Source organism: Diplotaxodon limnothrissa, linkage group LG9 (assembly GCF_057381915.1).
Source record: "Diplotaxodon limnothrissa isolate DT_005_m linkage group LG9, D_limnothrissa_male_GT1.1, whole genome shotgun sequence".
NCBI classification, from domain to species: Eukaryota; Metazoa; Chordata; class Actinopteri; order Cichliformes; family Cichlidae; genus Diplotaxodon; species Diplotaxodon limnothrissa.
This window is the reverse complement of record NC_140604.1, coordinates 26,186,506-26,213,398: the sequence shown is the minus strand read 5'-3', so window position 1 is coordinate 26,213,398 and position 26,893 is coordinate 26,186,506. Positions and strand designations below refer to the sequence as shown.

The window sequence follows — 26,893 nt, the reverse complement described above, 5'->3', positions numbered from 1 at the left end:
TATCCAGACCCAAGCCCATCCATCCCTCACCAAAAACACCCAATATTACTGCCCATCTAGGACCGTTGGAAAGGAAATGATGGCTTCTACAAATATAAATGCTAATCAGTGGCTATGTGAGGCCAAAAGACACAAGCGCTCAAGTTCACCGAGGAACAGCAGCAGCACAGCCCCAAGGATATGTAACTATAGACGTCTAAAAAATGTTTATAGGTAAGTCTAATTTTTCCATTGGCGATCCAAATGTAAAAATCACACAGTTGTGCACCAGCTCACGCCAAGGACTATGTTGTCTACTTCTCCGTGTGGCTTATTATGGCATGTATTTAAATTCCTGCTGCCAGAACTGCTGTAAGTGGTCCTGGCAAGTTAGCACAGGCAATGACAAAAAATAATAAACTCAAACAGCAGCTGTCCAAAATAACCAGGGTATCTTCTTTTAGAGCACTGCTCACCTGTGCCATCATCCACATTTTCCACCTCCATCACCTCAGTGCTGATTCTTCCCCTGAACAGGTAGCGAGGGCCCTCGGTGGACGCCTTACTGTTTTTTAAACGCCTTTGACGGAGAGAAACAAGATGATGATTAATCCTTAAACATTTAAATCATATTTAATAGACGGTCACACTTACCAGCCTATTTTGACATCAAAGGTAATCAGTAGCAAAATACTTTACATTTAATACTTGATACTGTATACTCAGCTTCTTCATCCGGTTTCCTGCTGCCAAACACAGATTAATTAGACGAGTTTCACGATTCAGTTTTGCCTGATCGGAATAAATGTCGTATTATTTGCATCCGAAGATTATCTGAAAGATCAATCTAAAAGGAAAATACTACCCAAACGTGGTGGTTCATATCCCTACCTTGATTAATCACCCAAAATTTCGTCTAAATCCTTTTCTAATATGAGTCTTCCATCTCTGCCTCCTTAAACGTTTTTCCAACTCCCTCACAAAACAGAACCTAAAATACTTCCCATAGTAAGAGGAAAGGAACGGTGCAGTGAATTATTTATAAAGTCTGTACTTTAAATGTTCTGTAGGAGGACAGACACACAGGAATTAGCACAAATATAATATTTTCATTCTCTCTGGAGAAGAGTAATGAATAAAAAGTCACCTATTTTTCTTCTTGCAGTAGACCAGAAGCTTGTCGAACAAGAAAAAAATCCTCTCTTGTATGTTCCCAGCTGAAATCTTCAGCAGGACACCCTGCATTAGCATCTCCGTGCATGTGTCTGTGATATTTGAACCCTGGAAATGGACAATGGTGCAGGAAAACCCCCCCCCAAAAAAAACAGGTGAGTTGTCATTAACATGCATGAGAGACGTGGGAATTTGTGCACAAAGTTCAAGTTTTAATTTTAAACTATAGTAAAGTATATAAACTGTGGCATTTATCATTCACATATATTGTCTGAACAGGAGGAGGGACTACAGAGCCCAACTTTTTCCTCTTCCCACTCTCAGGGGTCTGTAAAAACACCCCCGCTTCCTCACAGCAGATTGCTGTGGGATTTTAAAAACGCGCGGCTGTTAATAGCCTCTACAGAACAACATCCCGTCCAGTCCAACCATGTGCTGCACTGTCACGTCTGGTCACCAGATTGGTTGGGGTTCCTGCTGCAAGTGATAAAGTGTGCTGTCTTTTCCCCTTACCTTGCCTGCTCTGGGAATTTATGTACCACGTTTGATCAGCCCTCCAGAGCTAAAAATAACCCCCATGCGCACAGAGGCGGAAAATGTGCTCCCAACGGAGACACGGGCGGGCCAAAACCTATCCCACGTTTTCCCCCCCCTTCTTTTCCTCCCTTCCCTTCTGCTGATCATTTTTCACTTTTCTTCCCCTGCTCTGTTCTTCGCTATCTTTTATTCCTTCCTCCACACTTTTCTTTTTAACTCTCCCACTCTTTCAAGGGCCCATGACCAGATGTTAAACTAATTTGCAGCTTTTCAATGTATGCGCACCAGACACAGAAAGAGGTCTCGGTCACTTGAAGGGGCCAATGGCAACATCACACCGGTCCAGATTGTAAAGCAGCGTGTCCTTAATGGAAGAACTGACACTTCCTCTTTGTGTTAGACATGCTTTTAACAGAGCCTCCATCCTATTCACTTAAATTTGCACTTCTTTTGCAGCATTTTTCACTTGTTCTTTATATTAACCGTGCTCCATAGAAAAAGCTTCACACTTCAAACCCTCAATCATCCGTTTCATCCAGAATTCAAGCATCTACTTTCATAGTAAGACAATGACTCATAACAATTGCAAAGCAGGATATGCCATTAATTAAGAGGGAAAAAAAATAAAGCATTAAGTGGTATTTGCCAATTACCTCGAGAGATGAGAGAATTTTTTAAGCTAAGGAAGCCAAATCAAGCAAACTCTACAACTCAAGTACATTTTAAGCATGCTAATTAAACTAGAGAACAGAATGTGAAATGAAACTTGAAACTACAACCCTCTAGTCTAAAATTAACATATTTTTATAGTGCACAGTGACAAAACACAGACACATGCAACACTAACCAACTGGCAATCACTACCCTGACGAATGCTGGCAGCACACAATCATGGCGACCACTTTGGGCCACAGCCCTGCTTCTCAAACGGGAGGTGAACCTGCCAGGATGCCCCGAGGGTAGCCAGCAGTGAAGCGGGTCAGCGCTAACAAGCAATCATCCCAGGAGGAGGAGCAGAAATGGAAAAAAAAACAGCGGCTCTCACAATCACTCCTCATCCCACTGAAATAGCTCAAAAACACCCACACAGAAAAACAAGATACAACCATCACTCAGTTCTTTCTCCCTCCACCTCTCTTCTCTCCCTCTTAGTTCCATCTCATTTAGAGCCGGAGAGCCTGGCGTGCAGCAGTCGCAGGACCAGCTCCAGAATGAGCTAATGTTTACAATTAATAAAAAGTACTGAGGGGAAACTGCAAAGTAGCTACAGCCAGGATTATGTTGAACACAAGATGTCACCCCACCCAAAAACTAAGCCTGACTCTGATTACGCTATTCTTAGATTTGTGTGTGGTTGTGTGTCGCTAAAACCTGTATAATGGCCTTACATTGAGGTTTTGGGTTGGATTTAAACTGTATTAATGGATCCACTATTGAAGTTCCTGCCATATATTTTACTGTAAAGCAAAACACTCGCACTAAAAGGCATCCAATAATACAGCAACTCTTTAAAGTTGTGGGTGACCATAGAAAAAGTAGAACAAGTCAGTCAAATGCAAGAAACTCTAAACATTTTAGTCAAAAAGCCTGTTTTCTATTTAGAAACAAATATCTGTTGCTGCCTGAAAAGGCTCTATCAACACTGCAGCATGTCTGTGTGCATGTGTGCTGGAAGCCTTAAGGCCCTTTCACATGAAGCCAGGTCAATTACATAAGTATTCTGCCCTCTTTCTGTACAATTACCATCTCTTTTTACACTTTTTCCAACTGCTACGACCCCTTATTAAGCCTACCTACGGGGGGGAAAAATAACCCTACATACAAAGAAGTGCAATCTACCCGATGGTGATCTGACTGCTCACCCCAAAGCATGACGTCTTTAACTCAACCATGCAGAAGAAGTATGGCTATTGTGAATACAAGTCATTGTTCCCGGCGAGTATGCGAAAGCTTAAAAGGCTACACAAGTCAGGCCATGTGGAATTCTTGCTGGCACAGGGCTGAGTAACTTTAAATAAGTCATGACTTTCAGCTTAAGTAGTGAAAGCACACCTTAGGACAAAAACAAAACAAAACAAATCCCCAAAACTCTGAAATACAGCAAGACGTTAAGTTAAAGTTAATGAAATAAATCATTAAATATGCTTTACTGAGGCTCACCTCCCAGCCCTCGATATGCGACTGCCATTCCTCCAAAATCTCCAATTTTTCCATCTGTCTCTTGGCCTCATTGATGCTGGAGCACACCTCTTTCATCACCTGCAGAGACTCCTGTACCAGAGCGTAGTCGTTGTGCTTCTTCGGGGTCCTCTTAAGCAGCTCCTACGCATGTACAGATCACACAAAATGTCACATAATTTCACAGAAAAGTATAATTAAAGCGACGCAGTTGGAAGAATAGCTGGCAAATATTGCTCCATCATGAAAAGCACTTCACTTTTCACTCTCTCGTGGTTTTTGAGTTTAGTGGTTTAAACCCTTCTGCTGAAATGCCAATCTCATAATCTGTAGTCTAAACACTGTGTTTTAGCATGTCAGCTACTATTAGTGCACAATTTACACTCTTCTGGATGTATTGGTGTTACTTTACGGCCCTGGCAGCTGAAAGACTTCAAAAACGCAACGCATCGGATTACCCCCTTATTATCATAACATCTCTGCGCATATGTTGGTGGCTGTTTAGAAAGCGCCTGGGAGAATTAATAGATCATAACAAGATAAATGAATAGGGACAGCTCAGATCACCAACTCAAACAAGCCTTTGAAAATGTATTTCATTTCACTCACGTTTCACATTCAAAAATGGAAACTTCAAAACTAACAACCTAGAGTGCCAGTGTGAATGAGCCCAGTCAAAGTGTCTGAAAGCGCAGCTGGGCCGCGGAGGTGATGATAGGCCTCGTGTTATTCCTGCAATGTGGCTGTGCCAGGGAACTAAAGCAGAGACGTGTCAGAATATGAGGCCAGTGTTTCATTAGCAAGGCAGAGGTTGATGTGAATAGGATGGGACAGCCCTAACTAATGACTAGGTGTGGTTGGACGAAAAAGAGGGGAAGAAGTTGCTCTACAGAGGTGGCGCATGGGTGTGGTATCTCTTTAACACATGGTTAGCGTGCACAAGACTATACTCACTCTGAGCAGCAACGGGTACTTGCAAATCCTCTGAATGGGAGCTACCAGATATCCCTCCAGTGGGACCTCTGTGTTTTTCCTGCCTCCCAGCAACATGTAGTTCTGGTGGGATTGAGAGGAGAGGATAACAGAGGAGAGTTAAATGAAATATGAAACATTGTCAGAGAATTCGTACTAATAATAAAAAAAAAAAATAACATTACCGGTTACGAAGTGCTTTAAAGCTAGTAAAAGGTAAGTATGAATGTTCCAGCATACAGATTCATATATATAGTGTTACATTCATTGCAACATACAACAAATGCAACAAAGTATTTGAGAAAGATTATGAAGAAGCTAACCTATAAAATGAGTTTTCAGCAGTCTGTTCAAGCAGGCTGTTCCAAAGTCTGGACGCTACAACCTCAAAAGTCTCCAGTTTTAAAATAAGAGCGCCGAACAGTTAGCAGGTATCAAAATACATCGAATGCATACACAAAACTTTATGTGTTAGCATAAATTAGCAAAAAGCTGTGAAAATATTTTCATCTTCAATAAATTAACAAAATGATACAGAACTATTTAACAGCTGATTATTTCTTTTAAGTGATGTAACCGTTACAAATGTATTTGTGCCATTAGCTAACCATTTCGATGTTTAGCCATGATGTTATCTTGCTATTTCAACTGTTAACCCTCAGAGTTAGCTAACATTTAACTTACAGCTATACTTTTAGCAAAATTACTGACAACTTTTTTATTCCAAATTCAAGCTAGCTGGCTGTACTTCAGCTGTGTTTGTCTATGACTAGACTTTAGCTAAAACATTTCAACAGTTAGCCATGAATTTAGAAAGCTATTTGAAACACATAGCTAACTTTCCTACTCCAATTTGTTCAAGTCCTGTCAATTCTTTCATTTTAATAGGTGAAGTAATCTTTCAAACTACACTTTAGTAAGAAGTATTTTCTGGGTTATTTGTAGCCATGTTTTGGAATCACGACACTACCAACACTATCCACAAACTATAAGTTTTACTTTTCTCCCTCAGCATGACAATTCATGTGGTAGATTGCAAATTATGAGGAAATATTCAATCACACCTTTCTCTCACCTGAAATTTAGAAGCGGTACTGCTGAATATAAACACTAAACCAGATTTTATTGCTGTCAGCAGGCCAAAGGTTATAGTGGAGGTTATATGGAGTGGATATCCCCATCTTGGTCACTGTAGGGTCTGGGAGATGACCTGAAGTATATAAGCTCATGGCGGACTGGAGCTTGGAGGGTAACACGAGACCCAAACGGCCCTGATGGCAGGCTAGGTTACCAAAGGGTCAAGGCTATAAAGACCACAGCAGATCAGTGTCGGTTAATATCTTTGGCTAAACTGCCTCCTTAGATTAAAGACACCAGTTTTCCATATAGTTGTATATAGTACATGCATGTGCACATTTGTCTCTCACCCTATCAATTACACTTTGAGAAAAGGTCATACACTTCCCCACAGACGTCTCCAATCAATACAAGCAGACCTGCCGTCATACTCTAGGTTTTCTAAGTGTTTAACTCTTTACTGGAAGAAGGCGTCGTCTTTTCATCGTCTCCAAACACAGGGTGTGATGAGATGCTTATAACTGTCACACACAAAAAAAGGAGCCAAAATTATTAACAGAGGATAAAACTATGATTGGGGACCTGTGCATAAACAGAGAAGAAAAATGTGCACATTTTTTGACCTCCCTAAACACAATCCAGCAGTGGGAACGTAGTCAACTTTGTTCTCGCAACACGATGCTCCCCTGTGGAAGTGAAAGTTTCTAAGAACGTCGGAACAGGAAGTGGGAGTCAGCCCACACACAGGGGCAGAGCCACATCAGCTGTCAAACAAACTGGGACACAGAGTAGAGGGTTTTACACTGTCCAGCTGCTATGTGTGGGTGACTGCGTGTTTGTATGCCTAGGAGAGTGTGTAGTGGCCCTTAGAAATCACCTCAGACGCTGTAATTGTTCCAGAAATCATGTTTCTGTTTTACCAAGAACTGAAACAGATTTGTCAGATTTAGGCTTGAACTTACAATTTAATTGTTACTGAACCTAAACACATACATTTTTAAGACTGCTTACAGTTTCTTCAAATGCACAAAGGTTCGGAGTCTCTTCTCACCAGTAAACATGTCCTGACATTTCTGATCTTATTGAGCTCCAGCAGCAGCCTCTGGGCCTTCTCGTGGTTCCCGCAGTATTCGTCATAAATCTGAAAACGGCTCCTCTGCAAGAGCCAGAAAAAGTCAAGGTGAGAAAAAAAAAAAAAAGGGGGGGGGGACATGTAAGGAGCAGAAATTATGGTCAGAAAGCAACAGAAAGAGGGCAACAAAGTCAAACAGAAAAATGGGAAAGGAGAGGAGGGCATCAGAAAACAAATGAACCCAGACAGGGCAGTAAAGAAGACAGGAAATCTGACTGCAAAATAAAGAAAGATGAGAGAGAGAAAGAGGCAAACTGACTGGAGAGCACATATATATAATTGAGAAGATATAAATTATTCGTCCCACTCATCACCAAATACATAATAGTGATCATATCCTGCCATCTGCCTTGCAGCCATGACCGACAACCTTCCACCAAAGCCATTCATATGACATCCATACTCATTGTCTTTCGCAGCGGGCCCAGACCACACAGCCTCTAAATCACTCACTACAAAGCAGCAAAAATAGTACGCAGTCTTCAGCCGTGCTGCTGTGCCGCAGAAGACGAAGCGGGTGATCTGAAGAGACATAACTGTCAAAACAAGCGGGAGCGCGTACAAAAACAGAACTTTATGATTAACTTTACAGATCGCCCGACTCGAATCGTGTTTTCGAGGAAGACTATTTACGAACACCCAAATTGTTTATGTTCTGGCCTTGCGATGGATTGACTGATTCCAATGCATTCCCAAAAGGAAAGTTTTCAGCCAGCATGAACTAATGTTCAGGCCTGAGTCACAGAGGGAGTTGCACTGCCCAGCTGGCTGGCTTTTTTGTATTTCTGGAGTAGATTGTAGTGATTTGTTGGTGCTATAAAAGTTTCATGAAAGAATTACACAGAGTAGGAAACTCTGAAAAACGCTGCATAATACGTTAGGCGTGTCTAATTTGTTTCATCTCTATGGACACACATGACTGCTCATGACTGAATTATGGTCATAAGTTTTCAGTATATCCCATCTTGCTAATGAGGTCATCATGTCATAAACCTAAATGTACCACTTATACTGCCAGGTCATCTCTCTTGCACCTGTATGAGCAGCAGCTAGATGCGACTGACAAACTCGCCTTATCCCCAACAGAAGGACGCTCAGATTTATTAGACTTTGAAGACCGTTATACACCAGCGTGCCTCAAGGCTTCGCATCAAAGAACTGCGATATACAGCGGGAAAGAGCAGTATATCAGAGCTCTATCAGGCATATCGCACATGTGGGCACTCTCACCGCGAGTAATCCAAGGGAGTTAAATTGACAACACGTGGAGCACGTCGGCATAACCGTGCACCGAAGCCCCGACAGAGCGTTTTTTCCCCCCCCTTTTTCAGATCACACGCTCCAGTGAACTGAGGAATATTACGAAGGGAGGTAGCATCAGTGCCACGGAGCTTTAGGAGCTCGGACAAAACATCGTAATTAAAATGCGTTGAGTTGACATTCAATTTGCAGAAGCACGAGTTGCACGAGTTACGTACAAAGTGCAAGAAGCAGCGACCGATTTCATGGTGAGCGTGAGGGTCGGGCTGCAGGAGGTCCTCCACCATGGACAGGAAGTCTTTGTGAACAGCCAGAATCTCCTCAATGTTAGAGAATAAGACCTAAAAGAGAGAGAGAGGGAGGGAGAAAGAGAGGCAGAGAGAGAATCAATACTTTGGCATATGCTTCCTCTTGTGGTCGGTGGTGCTTTGATGGCCACGGAATAAAGAAAAACGAGGTTTCTTTGTAATGAGTATCTTAGCTTAAGATCTCTTTGATATTTGAATTTCAAACATAATTAGAGATATTTTAAAAGAAAGAAAAAAAAGGAACACAATGTTAAGATTTGTTGTGTGGAAACTTAGCCTTCATGTGGTGTTGACTTCTGCCCTTATTTATGTCATTTTTGTGGCGATATTAAAGAAAAAAACTGTGCTGGATAAGTGAAGCGAGTGAAATGAAACCAAAGCATGAAAACCAGAAGTCTTTCATGGGCGTTCTAAGGCCAGAATAAACTTAGTAGCTAGTGATACCAAGGAAAAAAGGAAAAACATCTGGGCAAATCCGATCGTTGCGTTTTCATTTTGGAGCACTCTCAGCCGCTCGGTGGCATTGCAGCTGTCGGCCTTTGCAGCGATGACCCTTTTCGTTATCTAAAAACCCCGTCAGCGTGTTCCCAAACAAATCAGAACATGAGGGGACACGTTCCAAAACACGGGACTTCCAGTAAATATCCAGTGAATGCATGTTTACCTTCAAAAGTAAGCAAACTCAGAGAAGAAACGCTCCCACTGTGAGAGAGCATCCTTTATTATCCTCCAGCTGGGATAATTTAAAAATAGAATATATTTACAGCTGCTTCCTGGATCGCCCACTGCTTCTTCTACAGTCCAGAACTTGATGCAAGTTCAGGTTGAAAGAACCCCCACCCCCCTCCCAAAAAAGCTTAATTGTAAAATGAAACTTCCCAACTGTTCACGGGTAATGCCCCTGAGTGCAGTGTCAGAGCGAAAGACTGCTTCTCACCTTCACCGTTTCGTCTGTGACATTCTTTTCGATTTTGGTGGCTGCGTACTGATTGAGACGATGCAGGAACACCTGAAGCAGAGCAGAAAAGGAAAACAAAAGTTAACACTGTGGAAACGGTCCCACAGTAAATTGCTTTTTGGCATTTGATCTCTTGAACCTTAAACGGGCTGAATAGAAGACAATATTTGAGGCTTTCTGTGTGCAGCTGCAACTCTTCACAGCCACAGTAAATTGGTAACCTTCACAATGGACACCTGATATTGGCGAAATACAATCTTTACACTAAATGGGGGGGGGAGGGAAAAAAAAATTGCAGCTCGTGGTATTTCAAAGGCAGCGTTAAGTGGCTTTGGATGTGAATTGTAAAGGCCAACAGTGTGTGAACTGAGATGGATGGAAAGTGCTCTTAACTTTCTTCAGTCTCCGAGGACACTGGTTCCCAGGCTGCTTTGCTGCATAAGCGCCCGACAACCCATTTAATGCTTCAGGGAACTTTCTGAGAATGGCAAATTAAGAAGGTGTGCTTCAAAGGTAGTGCTAAAATGGGACTAAGGAGAAATTAGTCATTTTCTGAACTCTGCCTAAGGGAGAGCTTTTAAAGACGAAGACATCCATCAGTGGGTACCAGGTGAGAATCTTTACGTTTACTGCATGTGTGCAGTGCTTGGGATAGGGTTTGGCAGAAAGCGATCCACCTTCAATTTGCTGCATCGTTTTCATTTTGATGGATGCTCGTATACGACTTACGGGAAGCTGTGATGAAATCAGAAGCAAGGCTGAAAAATCGAAACTTTTATAAAATATTAAGAAGATGTGAAATTACTGTCAATAGTGCAATTTTTTTCCCCCAAAACAAAACTTTTTCTTGCTGAAAACTTTAAGAGTTAATTAAGCAGCACTCAAGAAATGTCATTGTTACAAAAATCATGAAACTGTATTCAAGAGTCAAAGAGTTTATTGTCATGTGTGCAAAGGAAAAAAGCATTTCTCTGCTGTCCACACAGATGCCGGTTAATATGTACAAACAGATAAAATACAAATAGCGTGAATAAATAAATGGAAGCAAAAATAAAACTGAAGTATTAAATAGATTTATGTGCAAAAGAGCTGAGCTTAATATGCTGGTTTGATATGTGAGATGACCTGATGTGCTAAAATTATTATTACTGTTAAAATAGGTCAGCTGTTCAAGACTCTGATAGCACTTGTTAGGCGGATTTGTAAAACACTACAAAGGGAAAAAAGGATCTATGTCACTATCAGTATTAAAATCCTATATCAGTCAGGCTCTACTATTACGCCGATTAAACTGTGGTAAGATTCATGAACATGAAGGCAAATTTACAAAGATGAAAGAAAGCTGACGCAAAAACTATTTTTTGAACTAGATCTATTCAAACCACATCCACCGTGACAATATGATGAATTATAACTCAATCAATGGCCTGTCACACCAGTCCGAGCCAATGCGACATGGCAGACAAGAGAGACTGAAGTACAATACAACAGACTGACGCTGACATTTCAGCAGCCCATTCATTGGACAGAAAGCAGCAACAGCAGTTCTGTAAACATCAACGTGATCAAACTCCACACTGATGCGCAGTCACCTCAAGCAACAAAAACCTACATCTGTCTTTGCAGTTAACCCTAACCATGGGCATCCGCTTACTGCCCCACCGAGGGCCATAATGCCATCTGTCGCCCACTGCAGCCACACAGCAGGCAGCCTGACCTGAGCAAGCTAACATAATACAACCACAAAGCATGTTAACAGGTTACTTTAATGAGCACACAAGCCAAGAGTTATTCCTTGCCACTGAGATCTAAGTGAGCGCCTGTGACTATAGTAAGCTTATTGAACAGTTTCACTTGATTAATTGTGAACAGATGGAAAGCGGGTGGCGCTAGATTGGTGGTAAAATCTACATTTCAAGCTAATTACAAAGCCAATGTTCTGTTAACCGTTGTAAGAAAACAAGCCAACGTGAAAAAATTACTGAAATCTTTTTAATCACACAGTACTGACGTCAAGCAGCACTTCAAAAGGAAATGCACAAGCAAATGTACGAATCTAGATTTGTGGTTGGAACGGGGGGAAAAAGAAAACGAGTGGGGCCTAAATAATCAGCCTTTTTGTTGTAGGCCAACTTCATGCTGATTACCATTCTGTAGCTGCCTTGCCTCGCAACTCTGCCACTCACTAGCATTAGCATCTGATTAGCAATTCTAATATGTACAAACACTAAGCAGAATCCGTCAGGCATTCGCAAAGGCCTGCCGGGGCTTATAGTGTATGACCTCAGCTGAGCAATTTTCATCAAAACAGTGCTTCCTATCACCAAAGACAGCCTTTATGGAGTATCACTTCTAATAATGAAAGGTCTACTCGACAAGAAATAATCTCTATATCTGCAACTCGCTAATTATCCTGCATATCTGCAGTTAAGAAGAGCTCTGCTGCAGAATGTCAGGAGACACCTCGAGATGCTTATCAGATTAAAAAAAGCATGAGACAAAATCGGATTGGACGGAGATAATAAACTGCATGACTTAACAAAACATTTCTTCATTTGACACCATGAAAGGCTTGTGCTAAAAAAAAAAAGAAAGAAAAGAAAAAAAACCATCAGTCTGGACGTTATTCCTAGAATTGCGGATGGCTCGGGCTTGATTTGTGGAAACGAACATATCTCTTCCGAACCGACTGCCAAAAGTGCCTTGTTGATGTTGTTAAAGAGACTAGCTCTGGAACAGCTCCACGGACAGTGAATGGGAATTCGACTGGCTGAATATATGGACACAGTAACAGTACCCAGGGTGACCATTGCAACACCTAACAGCATGTATCTAAATCGAGCACTTATGTCATTCAAATCCAGTCTCATTTGGTTAGTGGAGTGTCTCTTCACTGCATCTGTTTTGTGGCTTAAAGCTTTGGTTGTAATATTATTAACAGTTCTTGCCAATATGATAATAATTAGTAGCTTGAAACAAACTGCATTGAAAATTGATTTTATAATAATTTTTTGAAGGTCATTTTCTTTAAACCTCAGGTATAATTTAATGCGAGTTCATTAAAACAAAAACAACAACAAAAAAACACCTTCTCACTAATCTCCTTATTTGCTATTCTTTCCTTGTGACAAGTGAAATGAATTTTTTTGTAGGATGTGTTTTCTTGCAGCAGTCCACTGTGTCTGGGCGCTGACCACTGTTGAATCGCAAACAGACTTCAATGGCTGCAGAGCTCAATGGGAGCCGTTCATGGTCAATGTCATGGCTTCTAAGACCAGATTTAAAGAAACAAGCATAAAAATACTGAACAACAAGTTGTGTTTCTTTTATGGAAGGTCTTTGTGGTTTAAATACTCTTTTCAATCACTACCAGATTTCTAAAATATACTTTCTCAGAATTTTAGTGAGTAATTTCAATTTTTAATCATTTACCAACTTTTTTTTCTTCTTTCATGAAAATGAAGGAAAAGAGTGGCCTTCAATACTCTCAAGTATGTTAGAGTATTTACTACTGCTGTCAATGTAAGTATGAAATAATGTCAGATTTCAAAACCACAAAATGTCATCAATTAAAAAAGAAAAAAAAAAATCAGTCTGCTCTTTTAGCCATATGTGCAAATCTCCATATAGGGAAAAAAAAAAACAAGTCTGTTACATTTGCTGAGATCAGCAGGAGACTTTCAGAGTTTGAGAATTAATATGTGAACATGATTTGGTTTTATAATGTGCTTTATGCCATCATGCATCACAGGTTCTAACTGTGAATGACGTAGTGAATGATGGTCAGGTTAGTGTTGCTTTTTTCAGGAGTGGGACTGTTCCTCCCTATCAGCACATTAAAGCCGCTGCAACATCAGTTGCAAAACCATCAAACTGTGGGAGAGAAATATCTTCAGAGGTGCCCTTCATAGCAAGACTTTCTAAATACTGTAGCTACTGTGGCAGATAGAACCTGCACAAGTTTACCTTTGCAGGGAGTTCTGATGTCAACAATCAGGCAAGTGAATGACAAAAAGTATTTCTAGGATTTATCTGAGTCTCCTGATGCTTTGAATCCAGTTAAATTCTGCTATATTTAGTTAACAATAGTTCTCACACTGAAAAAGTGGTGCTTGGTGGCTTAATGACAACTTAAAAAGGAATAGATCCATCACCCCCCTTCCTACTCATTTTCACCTCTAGCGTTACAGAATCCCGAGGGCTGAGAGTGAAACTCTGTTTCTGACATGATTGTTGATGCAGTGCCAAATCAGAGGAGGTTAAAAAAATAAATAACATGTTAGCATGTACTTTTACTTGTGCAACAGTGTGTTCAAATCGAATACATGCAATGCACTACAGAGTACATGGATGGTATACTATGTATACTTAGCAAAGGGTAGGTTGGTTATTGTTCTGGAGGGCTGTGAGACTGAGGTTTTAGCAATCAGTTTTCCCCAGCGATTGCCATCAACCCCCTGCAACCATTCCCAACTGGATGTGGAAAACTTATTTTTCCTTCATACCTGATGGTTGCAAGATGGCCATGAACTGGTCTCTAAGCCAATGTGACTGGGGCCTTATTCACATGATCCTAGATAATCACCATGATTGGCAAACGCCCCAAAATAGCTGAGAAGTTAATGTCGCATGGTTAGTGGTCACATGTCTGTAAAACTTCAATAGAAGTCTAAGGGAAAACCACTTTTTGTCTTGACCACTGATAAACACTTTCTTGCTTAGTTTATGGGCTCAGTCACTCGTTTTGGGTGATACTGAAAAAATATTAAGTCTACTGTGTTAATCTTGGTCCTATGTTTTAAAATCAAGACAGAGTTTTGCAGCCAATGATGACAATGACAATACTCATATTGAGACTTTAAACAGGACTCGAGAAACCAACGGGTGATGCCATGGCAGCTAGGTCCATCTTTTATACCATCGCTAATACTGGCACAGTTTTTTTCTACTCGTTGATGTAACAGATGTAGCATTGTTTGGTATTTATTTGTGTTAAGCTGTCATCTCATGTGTATAATTATTCAGCATTAAATGTGTGGTTGGAAGCACTACGCAGTTTAAGAGTAGTGTACTACATGGAAATGCACCAATAGAAATATATTCAAGCAAAGGTTGCTATTAGGACATACAGTACAATCTTTACGATCCATGAATTTCCATCAGCAGCATCCAACAAGAAAACTCTTAGAAATTGTGTTCCCTCGGGCCCAGGTATAATCACCTGGATTGTCACTTTGATGGCTGAGGGTGGGGACAGCACATTAAAACCCCATTAAAGTTTTCATTATTCTGCAGAGCAGATGGGTGTGATGAATAGTTCGGTGCAATCGCTGCATGTGGCCCTACATGCTATTAATCAGCAAAGGCCTACATGCTGTGGGCCGCAAAGGCACGGTAATGTAAATCGTTGCTTTGCTCTTGCATACAGTGTTGCTCTTATTTGAGAAGTTAAATAATCTGACACTAGGATTAGGAATAAGAAGCTGAAATCAGGTTAAGCAAATAAAAGAACTACCGACTAGACACTTAGACATGAGTGACAGCTCGCTCAATATCTGCAGGAGTCATGCAGCTCAGATTACACCCTGCGTCCTCTGGACTTCAGTGTCATATAAAGTAGAACAACAGACAGGCTAGCCAGAGGACCAAAGTAGTTCAGGACATTTTGTGAATGGATATTATGCAATGCTGTCCCCGCGGCACCTCTCCACCAGACTGGAAAGATACAATCGGCGGAACTAGCCCCTCCCCTTGTTTATGTTTATCTCTTTGTCAATGAAACACATGTATCAAGAAAAGGAGTTTGTCAAAAACGGAGGTCACTTGCTTCCTCAAATAAGTAAGCTAGCAATGACATGACAGGAGGACAATGACAGACATTCTTGCGCTCCAAAATAAAGGATGTGCACATGAACGCTGTATGTGCCGAGCCAGAGCACATGCTCGTGTCAGAGGCTGCGAAGAATGTGAAGTGCATGGTTGTTCGGCATGCCCAGCAGAATGCGGTGGCAGGGTAGGAACCACAGAGAGAGGGGGAGAAAGAAAAAAAAAAAGAAAAAAGAGTGCTTAAAAATAACCAAAAAAAAGAGCGAGACAATGCAAACAAGCTGCTCTGATTAGAAAAGCTGAAAAAGCTATGTAGCTGCTTCGATGGTGCAAAAATGACTTTGAATTGAGTACAAAGCTAGCCTCAAACATCTGTTAATCCATTCAAGTTTGAGCCATTTAAAGAGTGGGCAGGAACACAGGGTGTGTTTGATGTATCAAATGGAAAACAACCATTTTAAGTCCTTGAGGATCAATTGGTGCAACTGTAGAACACAAAGCTCTTCCTAAAATTAAAGTGGTGACGCAGCTTTAATAAACAGAGTAAAAATATTATGTGAAGTAACACATCTGTCAGCACAACTTGTGCTCTTAACAGCATTACGCTGCTTTTGCTGTAATGTGGGATCTGTTGCTCACTACTGAAAAAGGTCCAATGGAAGTTCATTGGCAGTGTTTCTTCTGCAGCACTCCAGAAGAACAAATAGGCCTTTCTATGAGCCTATTAGAGAAACTGGCCCTTTGTCCATGGACAATTGGCTGATCTGCTTTGTTGTGGTGACTGATAAACAAACGTACACATAAACATCCTGTGTGCACCCCCCCCCCCCCCCAAAAAAAAAAATAAATAAATTATAGGCACATCTCTATGCACTTGTTATCATTCCATCACAATCTGTGATCTAGGGTGTCTCATCAGCAAATAACAAAGATGAGACAAAAGCCATTCAAAGCTGGAGACAGACACATAAGCATGAAAAAGTCCACTGGAGTGAATCACTAGACTGTGACGCTTTGCTCATTAACATAACTGTGTTTTAGAATACAGTGTGTGTGCTTGTGTATATATATTGGATATATATTTCTGTCTACCACCACAGTAGTCTAAAAAGTAAAGCAGAGTAATAAAGGACAGCCGGTAACAATGGTGTGAGCTGTTCAGCACCCCTAGGTAAGCTTTGAAAGCACCTGAGTGTGTGAAGGTGCTGCAGTGGTGAGAAGTGAAGGGCAAAGATGGAAGGAAAGGCAGGAAGAGGCATTGAAAAAAAAGAAGGAGAGAGCCTCTTTGACCTTTTTAACATATCTCTGTAGGGAGGATATGAGTATATGTTGCCTTTGCCATTTTTCCCGTGCAGAAGACCTGCTTTTGAATTAAAACAGTATTAAGGGCTAAATTCAGAGTAAATCACCTACACACATGTCTATGACGCACACAAACACACGTATCCACACACCCCAAATTCCTGGCAAGCAAAAACTGAATTTCCTTCAAATACTGACTAGAGACAAACAGTCTCTGGTGCAGAGATCACACTGGGAGACATCCGAAAAGAGAGAAAAGGCTCTTTGTAGCAATTCCCGCAATAAGCCAGGTCCCTTCCTGGCTTCAACAGGTTCTGATGACACCTCCTAGAGGCATCCTGTGCTTCCCATCTCATTAGTCCTCTTTCCCAAGCTGACTTTTTCTCCTCCACTGGGAATGTATACAGGAAACACACGCTATAAATACAACAGGGAATGTTAATAATTCCAACTTGGAAGCAGCTATTAAAGCTCATCTTTACAACTCAATAAAAGCCTCTGGTTTTAATTTACAGCGGAGTACACAGTGAGAATTCATTTTACATGATCTTCTGGTAAACAAAAGTCCTTTTATCTGTATAATATGTGTTATTTTGGGAAGCTGTGTGTATAAGAACTGAGAAACAATTAAAATACTGTAAAATTTGACATTCTCACAACAGCATATAAAATACAGTGGTGTGAAATATTTGCTCCCTTTCTGATTTCTTTTTTTTTTTTGCATTATTGTCACATATAAATGTTTCACATCAAGCAAGTTTTAATATGAGCCAAAGACAGACCGAATAAATACAAAAATGCAGTTTTTAAATGATTATTTCAGTTTTTATGGGCAAAAAAAGTTGTCTAAACCCACCTGGCCCTATAGGAAAAAGTAATTAGCCTCATAGAAAAGTAAAAAAACACCACAATCTAACACAAAGAAATACCTGAGAAACAACATTGTTGACCTCTATCAGTCTGGTAAGGGTTACGATGCAATTTCTAAGGCGTTGGCACTCCAGTGGACCAAGGTGAGAGGCATTATCCACAAATGCAGAAGACTTTGAACAGTGGCCAGCCTACCAAAATGACTCCAAAAGTACAGTTGGTGATCTTTAATGGCCTCCTCATTCAGGAAGCCATAAAAGAACCCAGAACATGATCTGAAGAAATGCCGGCCTCACTTGTCTCAGATAAGGTCAGAGTTCATGATTCAACAATAAGAAAGAGACTGGGCAAAAATTGCGTCCATGGGAGAGGCCCTAGAAGAAAAAGAACTCAAAGGCTCATCTCACTTTTGCCAAAAAAGACATCTTGATGATTCCCAAGAACTTTTGAAGAGTTTTCTGTAGAGTAACGAGACAAGAGTTGAACTTTTTGGAACATTGGTTTTCTGATAATTTGGCATAAAACACAGCTTCACATAAAAAGAACATCATATCATCAGTCCAACATGGTGGAGGTAGTGTGATGGTCAGGGGCGGCTTTGCTGTGTTAGAACCTGAATAACTCGCCATAACTGAAACGGAATCATGAAGTCTGCGCTCTATCAAAAAAATCCTGAAGGAGAATGTATGGCCATCAATTCATGCCCTGAAGCTCAAGCACAGTTTGGTTATGCAGCAGGACAGTGATACAAAACACACCAAAAAGTCCTCCTTTGCATGGCTCAAACAAGTAAAACGAAGGTTTTGGAGAGTCTTACTCGAAGTTCGGACTTAAATCTGATTGAGCTGGCATGACCTTAAAATAGGACATTCATGCTCAAAAACATCCAATGTAGCTGAATTATAACAATCATGCAAAAAAGAGTGGGGCAAAATTTCGAAAAAGAAATGTGAAAGACTCTTCACCAATTATTGCAAATGCCTGACTGCCAAGGGTGGCATAACCAGTTATTAGGGTTAGGGAGCTTTCCTGAAAAAGCCCGGAACAATCTAATGAATATCTAATGAATATGTCTGTGTCCAATGTCTCTGCCTGACTCGGCGAGCTGCTTTCACAATCGACACTGAAGCGAAATGAGCACATGAGCATAAAATGATCCTTGCGGTCATGTCCGCAGAGCTTAATACCTGACAAGTTGTGGGTCTGTTTAATTTCACCCATCGTTGTACTCCAAGTGGTTAGCAAGTTTAACATGTTAGGAAGATTGCGAAATTGGATATTAGGTGGGGAGACTTGCCTCCAGTAGATGAGAGTACGTTTCCAGAGAGCAGGGCTACAATCGCTATGTGCAGTCAAGCAAACCATCACCCACTGATTGCTGGCGATTCCCAGCAGAGGCGCACACACAGCACACTGTATTGATCTCCGAGATGACTAAACAGAATTGTCAGCCTCCTAATCTGTGGCGCGCTCCCAAGCATGACTGTCTCACAGCCCGATTGTTCATTTGATTACCATTCAAACCTTCCAAACCATCTGCAGGAGGCCCCCCTGCCACCCATTTCAGCAGCACTGGCAGGAAAAATGAAACCTGCAGCGTCAGCCTCTCTCACACATGACAGAACTGGACATTTTGTCAAAGGAGAACTAAACAACTACCCTGCCAGTTTCTCCCCAACTCTCATTCTGCCCAACCACAACTGCTGAGTGTATTCCCACCCAAATAAATCTCCTTCCTGACAGGGTTCAGCTCATCATTGCTGCTTTTTGGACTGTTAATGACCAGATCAGAAAGCACCACACTGAAGGAACTCCATTATTTATTATTATTGTTCATAATGTGGTGAAAGTTTTCTTGCCAACAGACAGTACAGATACCAAGACTCTAGCCTTGACTACAAAAGGACAGTGTAAAATTAACATGTCTAATATTGGGGCTAATTCATCCTTCATACAAAGTCCAGCAATTTTATATCTTCAAAAAAAAAAAAAAGAAAGCCACAGAAAGGATGTCTGCAAACAGAACTTATTTAGAAACAGAGAGACACTTGTCTTACAGCAAATCTTATTCAACTGCTTAATTAAATAATTGATGCTAAAGTGGAAATTCCCGTCACGTCTGGCTAACTCTGGTTGTGTACAGAGTCAGAGCCCTGAAGTGCAGGACGGACAGAGACATGAATGACATGGAAAGTGTGAGTTTGAACCACAGAGGAAATATGGAAGCTTGTCTAGACATAGTCAGCAAACACTCCATCAAAAAAGAAAAAGACAAAATCGGATTGGAGAGTGTAGCAGCAAAGAGCCATAGCGTTTGTGAGATAATTGAAGACATGAAAACACATGGCTGGCAATTACTTCTTTTTTTTAAATGGCAATCGTTTAATCCGGCTAATGAGCAACATATGAATATTTTGTTTAGTTTAGAAACATGCTTTCATTTTTTCCAGGGGTGTTATCCAAAAGGATGGTAATGCTACGGGCAAGTTCACAGCACTGTGTCTACCTTAATCTCGCCCTTTTGTACTTGTCGCATGCAGGCACCATGTGACAACGCAGCTGGCACAGGTCAAATCACATCCTTCCTTCTCCTCTGCCCTCCCCCCGCCGCCGCCGCAGCCTTCTGAGCTAAGCCTACTCTATGGATTCAGCACAAAGGTTTATGCAGCCCTGACGCCTATGCAGTTAAGCCTCCTGGTTGCTAAGTGGCCGCGTGTACAGTAGCACAACACTGCTTTCCATGGCCAGTGAAGGCATTGGTGGGGGGATTGTATGTGTGTTTAAGCAGGAAACATGCAGCACAATGTAAAGATGGGAAGGTCCAAGAAGGAAGGAAATCCTGCTTGAAAAATGGCCTGAGACAAAAAGCAAAAAGTGCTTTCTGCTGTGTTAAAATCTGCTAGTGGGACTTTACACCAGGTCCTTTTGGAGAACCACAGAAACTTTTTCATTTTTGGATCTGCACTAAAAAAAAATCCTAATATTTAGGGTCTTTTTGCAGCAGAAGAGAAACTCTGAGTGCCCTTTCCAAACTTTGGTAAGTATATATTGATTGGTCAAACACAGAAAAAAAATAAAATAAAAATCCAATAAAACAACTGTAAAGGATTAGCTTTTATGGTTAGCCTTTAAAAACAGACCAAGATACACAAGAATGAGCTGAGACTGGAACCCAGGCTTTATGAAGTGCATATTTCCCCTCAGCTTCCAACTACGCATTACAAAGCAAAGTAGAAGAGAACAAGAAGACACTGAAACAGGATTACAAGACAATATAAGTCCACAGCAAGCAGTGACATTGCATTCAATTGGGCAGCCATTGCGTCACTTTCGCATTTCCTATTAGCAGTGCAAATTTAACACAGAAAAAAAGGCTTGGGCATATGCAATTCCCCCCATGTAACTCTCAAAACTGTTTGGTGGACTGATGACAGAGAGAAGGGAAGATCACAACTACAAAGAGACTTATCGAACGATTTGCTAAATCTAGGATGGAAAGGTGAATGCATGAAATGCTTGCCAAAGACACTGATGCTACTCAACACAGCACTGCTCAGTAAAGAGAAGGACAAACCTTCCTTAGTGTTTTAATTGATCTAGGACTCGAGGCTCTTGTCTCTCCAAGCTAATCTTGGCTGGCTAAAAGGCAGATTTAGATTTAAGATATGCTGCTTAACATAATATATTATAATGAATATATTGTTTATACCATATATTGTAAAAACAAAATTACAAAAGGCACAAAAAGTGCCAGCTTGGAGTAGTTTACAGCCAATCAGAGAGAGAATCACTTAAATTCAGGAAGAGAACCTATGAAATTGTTCAGTAATGTGAGAGGTACATCCTTGCAAACACAGCATAAAATGTAGGCCGCTTGTGTAGTGCCAGCAGCGTTGCAATTAAAATGCAAGTGAGCCGCTCTATCAGTTTGGGGGCCTCACAAGGGGGACACAAGAGAGAAGCTGCCTGTATTCTTGGAGAGGACAGCCTGACCAAATCCAATTAAAAAGAGTCAAGGAGAACCACGTCTCACCTCTCCCTCGCTTCACTTCTGTCTTCTAGTTAGCCTCTCACAAGCATACGCGTGTGTGTCTGCAAACCTGGATCATAGCTAAATGAAGAAAGTCTGAAGTTTAAAATTCTGCTCGGTGGCGAGGAAACGTGGCTCTAGCCAAACAGCGATCCATAAGTGGAAAAAAAAATACTCTTCTTTAAAGGCTATCCACGGGTGGAACATGTGCAGCCACCACCTGCTCTGGGAGTAACGTTGAAAAAAAGGAATAACAGGGGTTTGTGACATATGAAAGGGCAGAGTGTATAAGAGGCAGGTGTGGAAGCCATAACATTATGAGGCTATCATCCGCTCTGGAGAAGAAAAAAAAGGAAGTAATTAAGGAATAAAGAGGGGAGCAGTCGGGGGAGATACAGCAGACTGCCTCTCTGTGGAATCGCTTATCACACACTGCAGCCTATTATAGAGACAAACTGATGTAAGCAACAGTAAATGGCTATTGGTAGGCTCTCTGCGTGAAAAACCCAGCCCCAGTCTCATAACTATACAATCCCAGTCTACCAGCATCATGCTGAAAATGCCCCGTCTTGTGTTACGTTTCATACACAACTTTGCTTTTGCACTCTTTGATCCAGCGTCTCCAGCAAGACAACAGCTTTTAACATTTCTGGCTTCTGATCCCTACCACATGCAGTAATTCGCTTTTTAATGTCAATAAAACGTTCATCCCTAGTATGTATTCAATAAATAATACATCTCACTTCATCTATTATTTAACAACAAATACATAAATAAATAAAAGGAACTGCTTAATTTACCTGCAGACTTCCATTAGAGCAAAATATACATGGCATTTTAATTCTTAAACATGGCAGCACTGAACTCTCAAATGCACACGTATACACGCACAAGATTGCGCTTTCACTGTTTACAAGTTTGCTTTCTCATCTGATCAGGATGCACTGATCAGATCAACAGAATCTTCTCTTCCTGTTTCCATCATGCACAAGAGAGAGCTGAATTCTCAAATGACATCCACGGATTATCAGACAGGAAAGGGATGGGAACAGGAGGCTGTGACCTTCGGGGGTCATCTGCTGAGAGGCGACGAACCGCCTCCTCATTCGGCCGGTTATATGTTGCAGGAAAAAAGAAAGGGGAAAAAAATTCCTGGCCCAGCGGCACATGCCAGAGCAACTATCCCAGCCATGTAAATAAATCCAAACCCAGAGGGACCGCAGTGGAGCCTTCAAATACAAATACACAGACAGAGTTTACTTGAATACCTGGGTTTTCTAGGAGCTAACAGCATTTTCCATTAGGATTCATTTCTAACTTCCTGCAGGCGTATTCACATGGAAGACACAAGTGATTTAAAGTGCGGACCAACAACTGCTGCACCTCCAGTCCAGAGAGCACAAGAATAACCTGTATGTTGCCTGTGCACGCGCATGCAATGAGGTTTTTCTTGAATTTCTTCCCTTGCTGATCAACAGTATCTAAGATAAAGGCAAAGGTACGAATTCTACAGCATTGCAAGGTCTAAAAACCACATCTATTCAATTTCAAGTTAGTCAAAGGATTAAAAATGTTTTAAACATTACACTCATATTACTCAGGCCTTTGTTGGGTAAGGAAGGCAGCAGCTAAGGGACCACTTAATGCACTGCAAAGCTCTTTGGAATATATTAAGTTAACTTGTGATCTCCCTCCAGAATTGGGACATGAAAGGTTTCCCCTATTGTAGCTTCTTGCATGCTTCTTCTCTTAAGTGCTTATCATGCAAGCAAATGGCTTTCAGTGTCTCTCCATCAATGGCAAACATTGGCAGTATTTTGTTTGACAGTGTGGCTAAAAAACTGCAGACAAGCAAAGACCTCATTAGAGTCGCTGTTTACATTATGCCTTGATTTGTTCCTCCCATTGAGGCTTTTCTAAGAATGACTATCATTTTATTGGCTCGTAGCTGTCCAAGATAAACACCACTGTCCACCACCACCCACTATCTCTTGCTATAATCGTTCATTATATAAGATAGGAAAGACATATTACGGACAGCTTCCCTGAAGCCTTCCTCTCACTGTCGGAATACTGGGGACGTTTAGTACATTAGGAGGAAAAGGTGGTGTTTTAATTCAGGACAATGCCCAATTTAAACTTTCCCAGTAGCTTTAAGATATAATCTACATATTTTCCCACAAGACGTCGGGTAGATCCACACAATAGGCGCATACTATCCTGGGACAAACTGCTCTAATCATCCTTGTTCTCCATGCTGTTTTCCACTACCTTAAAAGTGAAGTATGTGCGAGGTGCATTGTGTTTAGGTCCCACAGATCGGCAGCAACAATCTTTGCTCTTCAGTTCAACTTTGCCTACCGACCGGAGCCTCATTGTTCTCCAGCATTTCCTAACCTCAGAGGAATTCCTCCTCCAGGAAATATGCTTTACAAGAGAAGGCACCAAGCCCAGTTACTCACAGAGACCACCCCCCTCTACCCTTCGCCCTCCTGCCAACATCTGCCCTGTGATCCGCTGTACCCTTTTCCCTCTCAACCCTTTAGCGATACCGTGCGTACACATCTTCAAGGCCTCCGATGCCGCACAAACTGGGCACCTCCAACCTGACCTCGAGACACTTAGACTCTTGGCAGTGGAGTAAGAAAAAGACAAGTATGTGTTTGTGTGATCAGATGAAAGTCTTCAATGTGACCCTTTCTCCACGGGAGGGCTGTCTTTGATCATCCTGAGCGTTTCTGACGATGCCCTCCAGGATCTCCCAGAAGATAAAACCGCTGATAAGAGCGGATCTTTGTCTTCTTCTTATTCTCCTCCTATCTTTTTAATCATTATCACTCCACTAAACCAACTTAACTCACTATTAAGACTCCAGTCTGATGCTTCCAGCATGGCATTCCCAGCCAGAACAGAAAGCCCTTGTAGGGATCAGTCACCTGTGAAATCAATCCCAGTTCCAGCACTACAGGGGAGATAAAGAAGGGGAAGGGGGAGGCTACATTCCCCAACCCCCCATCTCCAGGACTGAGGACACATTCCCCTCATGTAATCACCTCCTCAATTTCTCCACTGATGTGCCACTTCTAAGAAAGGCTCCATCTCCTCTCTGGCTCCTCTGTCCTCCATTGGAAACATCTGGGCGGTGGCGGCGGTGGTGATGGAGGGGTCGGGATGTACACATTCATACATGTGGTCTGGGAAACTGCAGACCACAAAGTGCCCCCTCAACCTTTCTTCACAGCAAATTTCCCACCAAGCTGGGAATGCAAAAATATGGTGAAAGGCAAAAGGGCACAGGGCATTGCATTAAAGTGTTCACCGCCAGGATTAACGTCCTACACGGCCACTTAGGCACATTAAAGCACTCGATAAGCAGCAGTGCACAATGACGACTTTTCACAGCTTTTTGGTTTCAGCAAAATCGCCACATCCTCCTGTCTTTGAAGTCAGGCGTCACTTCATGTAATGCCATTAAGTTGACAGCCATGACTCTGCCGTGCAGAAACCAAAAGTGTTATGCTTTAGTGCAAACCTGGAGTTGTGCTGCCAGCTGAGTGCTAACTCCAGCGGTTTGCATTTGAGTCCACCTGTGCTATCTTTGGCAGAACTCACTCCTGCTGGATTTAATAAGAAGCTGGCAAAGCCGGTGACTAAAATGCCCTCCTCTGTACTTCTTATGAAGTGTGTGGCAAATTGGGTAATTACTGGACTGAACAGATGCTGTAGAGGGCACAAAATAAAAAAAAAATGAAGAAAATACACACTGAGTAGAGATACAGATGCCATTTAAACAAGTTTCCTAAATGAATTGCACTTCAGTGACTCTGAAGATGGCAAATAAGCTTTAAGGTAAAGCTGTACACAACATAGAATGATGTACCTAACAGTCCTGGAAACATTTATTTCTTTGTCTTGGTTGACCTGCCATTCATCCTAATGGTTTATGAGGGCCAGACTAACCACTGTGAGCTTAGAGGAGCCCATGAGCAGACTCCGAAAAGGATTAAACATCACAGTGGCTGTGCAGGAACTAAAGCTGTGCCATGCCTCTTTGTGACTGCTCTTCCAATTTCACACTTGCATTTTCAAAGGTAAATGTCTCCATCAGTAGGATGGCGTCACACAGTATTACAGACAACTTTATGGCTCATGTTATGCTGACAGCGCAGCAGCATGCAGGGTTTGTACAAGAGAACGCGCAACACTTCTTGCCCTGCAGGCTGATGCACCGTGCATACTAAACAGGCTTGCTGGTTTGTGTTTATTGCGAGGCTTGTTTTGTTTTTCCCCGTTAAAGTATGCACTCTGAGGGTTCTCTGTTTAAAACCGTTCTCATCACTCACCGAGAGAAACTCGAGCGTCCCGACATAGTCCCGCTCAGTCTTTAAAAGTTCGTTTAGGACGCACACTCGCAACCGCAGCTGTTTCTCCAGGTCCTTCCCGCTTTCAGCTCTGTGCTCACTTCTGCCTTCCTCAGTCATTGTGAGTATATATGAAGTTATTTCCTTCAGGAGTTCACAGCTTCACATCACACGGCGAGTTTTAATGGCAGAAGTGTAAAGTTTGCAGCATGGTCAAAAACAAAAAAAGTCAAGGAGCAACCGGTGCCTGTGCTCTTAAATCCACAAAATGTAGGGAAAAGAGCGAAACGCAGTGTAAGAAGAAAAAAAAAGTTAAAATAAAAACTTTTAATAAAATAAAAGGTTTCTGAAAAGCAGCTTCCAACAAATTGTGTGACTGACCGTTGTACAACAACTGGACACCACTTAGTGCACCGAGTCCATGTGACTCCTTAAATCTTCATCCTAATCCAGCCTCCCAGCAGCTTTTTACACGGAGGACCAGTGTAAAGGCACCAGCAACACTTGTCCTCTTGGTGCTGGTTTCAAAATAAAACCACGGGCGTTGAGAGGCAGCTAAACGCCAGAGCAGATAAAAATGACCTCACGGTCATGAAGATGCTCTAAAGTTGATCTAACTGCCAGCCAGAACTGCGGAAAGGATACTCACTGTACACCCCGGTGCTTAGTGTGACTCTTTTCGTGCTTTTAATTTGAAGGAACGCTTAGTATTTTGAAGCCATCTCCAGGTAACTTGACAATCCTTGAAGCATATAATCAAATACACTTCAGATATATGAGATCATGAATCTAAGCAACTAAAGTGCAATCTACGAGAAATCTGCATAATAGTGTATTTATATAAAAGGTGAAGGAACACACTTTTATTCCAGCGAAATTTACTGAGTGAAAAATAGTTTGAAACCCCTCTGCAACTTCATGCACCCCCTC

The 26,893-nt window shown here is 41.6% G+C and overlaps 1 protein-coding gene across 1 annotated transcript in view; it reads right to left on the bottom strand.

Moving 5' to 3' along the window:
- Positions 1–26,351, bottom strand: part of prex2 (phosphatidylinositol-3,4,5-trisphosphate-dependent Rac exchange factor 2) — a 93,403-nt gene extending 67,052 nt beyond the window's left edge. The window contains exons 1-8 of the mRNA XM_085362944.1: positions 25,946–26,351; positions 9,554–9,625; positions 8,527–8,649; positions 6,968–7,072; positions 4,822–4,923; positions 3,850–4,011; positions 1,127–1,260; positions 456–559 (exon numbers count right to left, since the gene is read on the bottom strand). Of these exons, the coding sequence (XP_085219070.1) occupies positions 456–559; positions 1,127–1,260; positions 3,850–4,011; positions 4,822–4,923; positions 6,968–7,072; positions 8,527–8,649; positions 9,554–9,625; positions 25,946–26,083 (940 nt within the window). The 5' untranslated portion in view covers positions 26,084–26,351. The remainder of the gene's footprint in view (positions 1–455; positions 560–1,126; positions 1,261–3,849; positions 4,012–4,821; positions 4,924–6,967; positions 7,073–8,526; positions 8,650–9,553; positions 9,626–25,945) is intronic.
- Between the last annotated feature and the right edge of the window lie 542 nt (positions 26,352–26,893).